The 10,000-nt window shown below is 49.8% G+C and overlaps 1 protein-coding gene across 1 annotated transcript in view; it reads right to left on the bottom strand.

The window, feature by feature from the left end:
- The window catches only part of cadm2a (cell adhesion molecule 2a), a gene marked incomplete at both ends in the record, with an annotated part of 267,534 nt that overhangs the window by 35,965 nt on the left and 221,569 nt on the right, over positions 1-10,000 (bottom strand). Inside the window, one exon of the mRNA XM_080549639.1 lies at positions 9,135-9,272. Within this exon, the coding sequence (XP_080405765.1) occupies positions 9,135-9,272 (138 nt within the window). The remainder of the gene's footprint in view (positions 1-9,134; positions 9,273-10,000) is intronic.

The following is a 10,000-nucleotide window of genomic DNA, read 5'->3' as shown; positions in this document are numbered from 1 at the left end:
GTAGAAGCGTTTTTACGCACATGATGCCCCTAACTTTGAAAATGCAAAATCCACTATAATAAAGACCTGGGTGTCATAAATCATACTTATCTAGGAAAAATGTTAATGAAACAATGTTTTCATTGCTGTTTATTATTTTGAATTTATATTCTCAATTGAATTTCACATTTATCTAATTATAATCAAAGCTGTAAAGAAAATACAGGTGATGAACAAGAATAGAAATGAAAGAACCAAACTAAGATTGTTTTTGCCAATAGCTATGAAATACATCTCTCAAAAATGTCTGCAAATGCTGAATCACAAAACACGAACGGAATGTACACTGTTTTCACTGTCACTGTCGAAATACAGTATTATGTCTGAAAAATCCCAAATAATTCTGAAATACCACTGGCTACAATTGTGTGTGCATGGGTATGCCTGTCTACACAACACATGAAGCACAGCATGTGACAGTGTGTGTACCTCAAATGTACTTTTTGCAGTTGCTGCATACGTTCTGTACAGTGCAAGAAAATGTAAAAATGTTTACAATGTTGCACTTCAAAGGGTAAAAAGTGCGAGAGCAGACGGCTTCTTGGCACGGGAAAGCTAGAGCAGAGGTGTGTGAGAGAGTGAGTGAGTGAGTGTCAGTGTGAGTGTGTGTATGTTTCTGTGTGTCTCTGTGCATCCGGGCCTAAATGACCCGAAGATCTTATGAAGGACATAAATGTGTTGGGGTATTGTAGGATGTGTAAAAACATTTTTTCCCACTTTTACATGTTTTTCATAGAAAATAAGCCAAGGCCATGGAGTTTCATATTGATCAAATGTATTCTTGTACCATTTCTCACCAAGTAAAAATGTAAAAACGGGTCCGGTTGACCCGAACACCACACAAGGGTTAAAACCCTCCAACAAATCTTAAGTTTGATTAACACAATCCCCCCTAACCTCCCAGATACATTCTTAGCGCCGTAAGTAGCTTGGGGGGCCTCGCAGAGGCTGATAACATCATTCCCTCCAAACGACCGTGACCAAGATAACATCTCCAGGGGTCTGTCATGGTCACTCTGCTTATCCCCTAATCAGCGGGTCTGAGAGGCCGTGTCCACGGCCGCACCTGACTTCACACCGGCAGGTGGGGGAGGGGGGGAGGGGCGGGGGGACGGCGGGGGATCCAAACCGTTCGATCATGACACAGCAGACTGAGCAGACACACTCGACACCGGTGGGCTCGCGTCCGATGTTTCAGCGCTGTGAAGCTGGTCCGTTGTGACCGTTCAGACAAGAGAAGCTCTAATCTACACAATGTTTTCAGCCCCCCCCCACCACCCCCCCTCCCCCCCTCCCCGCCGGTTTTAAGCCGCCACCCGGTAGGACGCCTCGGCTTGACCCGGGTCTTTGGAAAAACACACTGCCTCCTCCTCCTCCTCCTCCGTGTCGCTCGTGTCCGTGCCAAGACCGAGAGACAGAGAGAGAGAGAGAGAGAGAGAGAGAGAGAGAGAGAGAGAGAGAGAGAGAGAGAGAGCGCGAGAGAGAGAGGGCTTAAAAGCTGACGATGACAGGCACGGAAGGCTTACGAACGAGACCCTTTATGTCACCCCACGGGGGAGGGGGGGGGAGACAGGGAGGGAGGAGGACGGATGCTGAGTTGGAGTACGCACCGTCAACAACAACAACAGAGCCTCCTTTAATCCTGCCAGTAGGGGGACGAGGAGCCTTCCAGTGAACCCAATGCAGCACCGGCCTCCCTCCCTCCCTCTGTCTGTCATCTCTCTCTCTCCCTCCACACTCTCTCCTGCTATTCTGTCCCTCTTCCACCTGCTCTGTTTTTTCCGTCCCCCCTCTCTCCATCTCTCTCTCTCCCCCCCTCCCTCCATCCCTCTCTCTGTCTCTCTCCCCCCTCCCTCCACCCCTCTCTGTCTCTCTCCCCCCTCCCTTCATCCCGCCCTCCGTCTCTCTCCCCCTCCCTCCATCCCTCTCTCTGTCTCTCTCCCCCTCCCTCCATCCCTCTCTCTGTGTCTCTCCCCCCTCCCTCCATCCCTCTCTCTGTCTCTCTCCCCCCTCCCTCCACCCCTCTCTGTCTCTCTCCCCCCTCCATTCATCCCGCCCTCCGTCTCTCTCCCCCTCCCTCCCTCCATCCCTCTCTCTGTCTCTCTCCCCCTCCCTCCATCCCTCTCTCTGTGTCTCTCCCCCCTCCCTCCATCCCTCTCTCTCTCCCCCCTCCCTTCATCCCTCTCTCCGGCTCTCTCTCCCCCCTCCCTCCATCCCTCTCTCCGTCTCTCTCCCCCCTCCCTCCATCCCTCTCTATGTCTCTCTCCCCCCTCCCTCCATCCCTCTCTCCGTCTCTCTCCCCCCTCCCTCCATCCCTCTCTCAGTCTCTCTCCCCCCTCCCTCCATCCCTCTCTCCGTCTCTCTCCCCCCTTTCTCCATCCCTCTCTCCATCTCTCTCCCCCCTCCCTCCACCCCTCTCTCCATCTCTCTCTCCCCCCTCCCTCCACCTCTCTCTCCGTCTCTCTCTCCCCCCTCCCTCCATCCCTCTCTCCGTCTCTCTCCCCCCTCCCTCCGCCCCTCTCTCCGTCTCTCTCCCCCCTCCCTCCATCCCTCTCTCCGTCTCTCTCCCCCTCCCTCCATCCCTCTCTCCGTCTCTCTCCCCCTCCCTCCACCCCTCTCTCCGTCTCTCTCCCCCCTCCCTTCATCCCTCTCTCTGGCTCTCTCTCCCCCCTCCCTCCATCCCTCTCTCCCCCCTCCCTCCATCCCTTTCTCCGTCTCTCTCTCCCCCCTCCCTCCATCCCTCTCTCCGTCTCTCTCTCTCCCACCCTCCATCCCTCTCTCCATCTCTCTCTCCCTCCCTCCATCCCTCTCTCCATCTCTCTCCCCCCTCCCTCCATCCCTCTCTCCGTCTCCTACTATCTGTGAGTAGTGTCTGTCCTAAGCCCGTTCACAGATCTCAGATGCCAGCTGTCGTAGTGGAGTTTAAACCCAGAGCCCCCGCTAGCATTACATTATCATGAACCTGGAAGTGGCAGATGTTCCCTCTAACGCACTCACGCACACACGCACACACACACACACACACGCACACACACGCACGCACGCACGCAAGCACGCAAGCACGCAAGCATGCAAGCACACAAGCACGCAAGCACACACACACACACACACACACATACAGACGCACACACACACATACAGACGCACACAAGCACGCAAGCACGCAAGCACACAAGCACGCAAGCACACACACACACACACACACGCACACACACACACACACACACACACACACACACCTTAACTACAGGGTGCCCCTTGGCAACAATGCCTGTCCCATAATCCTCACCTATCTGGAACAGACACACACACACACACACACACACACACACCGTAGTCACTGCCAAAAGTCCCCCTTATTGTCATTGCACACCCCTCAGGCGGCCTTCCCCAAAACACTGTGTCTGTGTGTGTTTGGATGCATTTTAAAACACCCCAAACTATGTTTTATTCCCCTGCATCCACTCAACCTGAAATGCAAAGGCATTTCAGATGTTTAATTTTCCCAAAAAGACAGAGAGAGAAAAAGTATGTGACAGAAAGAGAGAGAGAGAGAGAGAGAGAGAAAAAGTGAGAGAGAGAGAGAGAAAAAGTGAGAGAGAGAGACAGAGAGAGAGAAAGAGAGAGCGAGAGAGAGAGAGAGAGAACAGTGCTGTGTCTATAGGGGTGTCAGTGCAGATGATCACATGGGAGTCGTTACTCCGTGCTGTGCTGCGGATTTTTCCATTTTGTGTTTTTTTAACATCGTTTTTTTTCCCCTTCTCAATCTATTCTCCCTATGGCCAATTTGTGTGCACTGTTAGACGCACCACATAAGCATCAAGGTGAGATACCATGCAGAGAGAAACAGAGGACGAGGAGAGAGAGCACTTCAGCTTGCCTAACAGCAGGGTCTCTCTGTAGATATGGCGTAGGAAATTACCCATGCGAAATTACGCATGGTGTGTTTGTGTGTGTGTCTGCGTGTGTGTGTGTGTGCGTGTGTGTGTGTGTGTGTGTGTGTGTCTGTGTGTATATGTGTGTGTGTGTGTGTGCGCGCATGCGTGTGTGTGAGTGTGTGTGTGCGCGTGCATGCGTGTGTGTGTGCGCGCACGCGTGTGTGCGTGTGTGTGTGTCTGTGTGCACATGCGTGTGTGTGTATGAGTGTGTGTGCATGTGCGTGTGCGTGTGCGTGTGTGTGTGTGCGGTGCCACCAGGAGATAACTGAAACCGCCCTTAAACCATTTCATCTTTTATTCATGGCAGCAGCATGACTCACAGGATCCATCTTGGAATTCCATCTTTAATGGCCATTGATCCGTTCCATGCCATGCCAGTATAATACGTCTGTGCTGGCAGCGTCCCCCCCCCACCCCCCCCGCAGGCTGTCGATAGAGCAGGAGAAAACCCTCGGAGGTCGTAGAGGACTGGCTGTCGGATCTAATCCCAAACACCGCGAGCTAGCTTTAGCGTAGCGCGTCTATAGAACGCCGCCCCGGGAGGCCATTGCCATAAACACCACGACACACCGAGAGAAAGGCTTAAACTAGGTGTATGTGTGTGCGTGTGTGTGTGTGTGTGTGTGTGCGTGTGTGTATGTGTGTTTGTGTGTGCGTGTGTGTGTGTATGACACACCACACTGAACTGAGCTGGAGAGATAGTTCACTCCCAATTGCTTTATTTTTTTTTAAGTTACAGAGAGAAAGGCTTAAACTAGGTGTGGTGTGTGTGTGTGTGTGTGTGTGCGTGTGTGCGTGTGTGTGTGTGTGTGTGCGTGTGTGTGTGTGTGTGACACACCACACTGAACTGAGCTGGCTCAACCTAAGAGATAGTTCACTCCCAATTTCTTTATTTTTAAGTAAAAAAAGTTATAGAGAGAAGGGCTTAAACTAGGTGTGGTGTGTGTGTGTGTGTGTGTGTGTGTGTATGTGTGTGTGTATGCAGGTGTGTGTGTGTGTGTGTGTGTGTGTGTGTGTGTGTGCGCGTGTGTGTGTGTGTAGGTGTGTGTGTGTGTGTGTGTGTAATGCTATGAGCATCTGGAAAGGAATTCAATATCCTTGTTTAAGCTTAGTTCACAATAGATGGTGTACACTACTGTAGGTAGACTACAGTATCATTTCATACCACTAGCTAAATAACAATGCATCTGAACTACGTATGTTCCCCCCCGAGTGGTTCTACTTCCGGCCTGTTGGCTGGAGTGTAAAGCTACTGTCCGATCCGTGATATTGGCAGAGGTCTCTGTAGATTGACTGTACGTAGCGGAGGTAAAGACATTACAGAGAGAACAGGGGGATAAAGAGATGGAAACAAGGATATTGGATTCCTTTCCAGACGCAAACTCATAGCATTACACACACACACACACACACACACACACACACACACACACACACACACACACACATACAGACACACACACACACACACACACACACACAGACACCACACCTAGTCTCCGCAGATTGTATGTGAATGGGGGCACGGATTGCACCAGTGAATCCGGCGGTAATATAGTGTTTTGTATTCCCCCAGATCCCACACCAATGTATCGCCTATTGTCACTTATTCCCAGCATGGAACGCTCCAATCTGATGGCTTTTCACACGCCACAGGGTCTACTTTCCTCCCCGTCCCCACATACCGTATGCATGTGCCGTATCAAGATATCGAAGGGGGATTCTTCTATAGCACGGGGTCATAATTTAGCTTTCACTTTCACAGACTAACAGGCAACATTTTCTACAGCCCTTCTCGTGCTAGTGTGTGGTAGCGTAGTGGGGATCATTGTTAGGAAAACGTCAAACAACAAAACAACAAAACACAGGCATAACACACCCATGAGTGCGACAGACTCCAAATGAACCCCCCTACTGCTTACCCAGACAGTACGACTGATGGCAGGAAATGACAGAGGTTGGATCTGAGCTCTCTGGGGTAAAAAGCAATATCCTCTCCTTTGTGTGTGTGTGTGTGTGTGTGTGTGTGTGTGTGTGTGTGTGTGAGTGCGCGCACGTTTGTGTATCATCATTGGGAGACAGATGTATAAACATAAACAAAACCCGAGTTTTCCTGCCCAGAAAATATTGGGTTACGGCCAGGCCTATATGCGTTTTCATTTCTCTCAAAGCTGATTTAGCAGCACAGTTCCACCTCTCTCCTCCACACACAAGGATCCCTGGTTAAGTTGGTCTATCTTGTTGATTCTAATACAGTTCAGCCTGCCGTTCCCTTACCGTATATCCACAGTGAACTGGAGTGCCTTAGTGTTACGGCGCTGGAGGGCTTGTGGATATCTTCAGGCAACGTTGTTGATCTCTAGGACAGCTTATGCAGATCTATGTGACAGCTGCCAGTCTGGGCCAGTGTGTTGGTAGCAGACAGACTGACTGACACACTACCCTGCTCTCTGTTTCCTGTTTGAGCTCGCAGGTTAAGGGAGACTGTGTCAACAGTGTACAACTCCACACACACACACACAAAAAAACGGAAAAAAACTGGCCAATTAGAGACAGAGACACACAGCTCCCTGTGTGACAAGGAGGAGAGAGAGAGAGAGTGTGTATGTGTGTGTGTGTGTGTGTGTCAGCGTGTGTGTGTGTCAGCGTGTGTGCGCGGCGTGTGGGTGTATGTGTGTGTGTGCGTGTGTGTACGTGTGAGACAGAGACACACAGTTCCCTGTGTGACAAGGAGGAGTGAGAGAGAGTGTGTGTGTGTGTGTGTGTGTGTGTGTGTGTGTGTGTGTGTGTATGCGTGCGTGTCTGTGTGTGTGTGTGTGCGCGTGCGTGTGAGCGCGTGTGTGCATGTGTGTGGGTGAACATACAGTACATACAGTACATACATAAGACAGCTGTCTAAATCTCAACGTCCATATTGACAGCCCGCTTTGTGCCGCAGTGTTTGTACTCAATACCACCAGACTACACTGTACCCAACTATTCCCTAATCAGCCCAGAAGCCTTGACAGAGAGTCGGTTGTATTAATAGAAAAAAGGATAGAAAACACAAAGTAGAGGTAATTGGGGCTACATGAAAACTTGGACAACAACTGAAGAAAAATGTGGAGGAGAAACTTCACACGTTAATGTTCCTGCCTTCCACCAGCCTAGTCTTTTACCTGCCTAATTAGACAGGAAGGACTGTAGGTGACATTCAGAGGTGTTTACATAACTCGTGTTAAGGACGTTAAAAACGCGCTAATTAAAAGTGTGTCGTTTTTTTCCCTCCTCTGTTTAGAGAGAAACAATCCGATCATCCGTCAGTACATCTCGATGATCCGATTGCGAAGGTGATAATAAATCAATGCGAGGTTGGAATCAGCCGCGACGCTGTTTCCGGAACGTTTTCTGGTGGGAGGGTGGGCGGGGGCTCCGGTCAATCGGGGTTGGGCGCATCATCCTTGGCTAAGCTTCGACACGACCGTAATCAATTGAAGGACAAAACAATGAAATCTGTTTTAAAAAGAAGTGTTAAAGCCGGGAGAGAAGGGTCCCATTAATCTGGGTCACATTAATCTGGGTGGATCTGTCAGTGGTCACTATGCCCTCGTTGGCAGGAAGTGATACCTGATAACACACTGAGCGGCTTTGGGCTTTGGAGCCGAAGAAACAAGTAGCAGAGGTTGAACAGGAGCGAACAAAGCCGAGAAGTCGTCAGGGGAAGGTTCGTCCGTGTAAAACTAGAACTAGAACAAGTTTTCGGACTTGTCTTACAACCGATCCGACAAGGTTTAACGATGAATTGAGAATCAAGGACCCCAATTGAAATAAGCCAGTGGCTTTCTTGGGTTTTTATCCTGTTAGTTGACCTTGTATGTAATATGTACTTTCATGTACCTACTTCTGCAAATCTTCTAATAAAGTTTTCAATCAATCAATCAAGGTCTCCTAATCTGATTGGTGGAAGACGTGTCTCGATCTGCCGCCAGAGGTGATGGAAAAAAAAAGGAGACGAAAAAAGACAAAAAGATAGAAGGAAAAGAAAACGAAGAGGAATTCACTTGGAGCCATATATACACAACTCAGAGCAGAGAGCAGAGCTCTGCACATTATAGATGTATCGAGACAACCAAAAACCCCAAAAAACCAACAGGAGTATACAGTACCAGCCCCTCCCCCCCCGACAGTGGTCGTGGGAAGAGATATCACGAGAGACTGACTAGAGAGGATCATCTCAGTTCTAGGTAGCCCGTCTCTCCGCGGTGCTGTCCATGGGAGACGCAATAATCACCCTGCTAGCAGAGCGCTCTCGCTCTCGCTAATTAGAACATGCTGTATTTTTACTATTTCAAGCTCTGCGTTGAACAAAGCCAATCAATGCACCGGCTGCACTGTATGCAAGGGAAGTCTTCAACACAGAGCTGATTCTAACCCCTCTCTCTCTCTCTCTCTCTCTCTCTCTCTCTCTCTCTCTCTCTCTCTCTCTCTCTCTCTCTCTCTCTCGCTCTCTCTCTTTTACTTTCTCTCTCTCTCTCTCTCTCTCTCTCTCTCTCTCTATCTCTCTCTGTCTCTCTATCTCTCTCTCTCTGTGTGTGTGTGTGAGTGTGAGTGTGTGTGTGTGTGTGTGTGTGTGTTCAGGCAGTACATTTTTTGGGGGGTACAAAGCTAGAGCGAGTAGAGTACAGACAGACAGACAGAGCCAGTAGAGTACAGACAGACCCAGTAGAGGACAGACAGACAGACAGACAGACCCAGTAGAGGACAGACAGACAGACAGACAGACCCAGTAGAGTACAGACAGACAGACAGACAGAGCCAGTAGAGTACAGACAGACAGACAGAGCCAGTAGAGTACAGACAGACAGACAGACCCAGTAGAGGACACAGTACACAGTGGGGTGGCTGTGGTGCAGGAGGTAGAGTCGCCGTCTAATGATCACAAGGTTGGCAGATTGGTGGTTCGACCCCCGGCTAGCCACATGTCGGAGTGTCCTTGGGCAAGACACTGAACCCCAAAATTGCTCCCAGTGAGCGGGGCCGGCGCCTTGCATGGCAGCTTGCCGCCATTGGTGTGTGAATGTGTGTGTGAATGGGTGAACGAGAGGCCGTTGTAAAGCGCTTTGGAGCAGCTTTGGAGCAGCAAAAAAGGCGCTATATAAGTGCAGTCCATTTACACACCTTTGATCTCTTTCTCGTTCCTGAACCAGCGCAGGTCGGCGGCGGGCTTGCTGCCCTGAGTCATGCAGGTCAGAGTGATCTGGTCTCCCTCCAGGGCTGGCTTCGTCAAGCCATCTATCTCTGGCTTCTCTGGCACCCCTACAAGATGGTAGGAGGAAAAACAAACCCACACACACACACACACACACACAGACACATAAACACACACACAAACACGCACACGCACACACACAGGGTCAAACTTTGGATTCGTTGCACGTTTGAAATCAAAGCCAAAGACGACAGAGTATGTACCCACGTAGAGCATGTATGGAATGTAGAGCAGGTACAGTATGACATGTAGAGCATGTGCTTCAAAGATTTAGGATGATGTGATGAGGAACCTTTCCTGATATACCTAGCATGGATACCAATAATCTAAGGTTACAATAATCTGACTGTCTTGTCTCCTTTCCTGCACTGATTTGAAAGAACCTGACGTGTGTGAGCAGATCATTATGTGAATGTGTACAGCAGGTGTGTGTGTGTGTGTGTGTGTGTGTGTGTGTGTGTGTGTGTGTGTGTGTACGTGTATGTGTATGTGTGTGTGTGTGTGTGTGTGTATACGTGTAGGTGTATGTGTGTGTGTGTCTGTGTATACATGTATGTGTATGTATGTGTGCGTGCTTGTGTGCGTACGGGACTACAGGGGGTGCTCTGGGTTTGCGTAGAAGTCGAAGTGGTTGATTATTTGCCTTCTCTTCTAATGAGCGTCTTGAGTGCACGCTGTGTGTCAAGGTCAATGTGCAATAGGAGAGTGATTGATTGATCATTACAGCGTGTATGACATGTGGCATGTGGTTCTAGGAGGTATCATGAAACGCAGA

The sequence above is a fragment of the Nansenia antarctica genome (genome assembly GCF_963989245.1).
Source record: "Nansenia antarctica genome assembly, chromosome: 20".
Classification (NCBI taxonomy): domain Eukaryota; kingdom Metazoa; phylum Chordata; class Actinopteri; order Argentiniformes; family Microstomatidae; genus Nansenia; species Nansenia antarctica.
The sequence above is the reverse complement of the archived record's forward strand: the minus strand, read 5'-3'. Positions and strand labels throughout refer to the sequence as shown.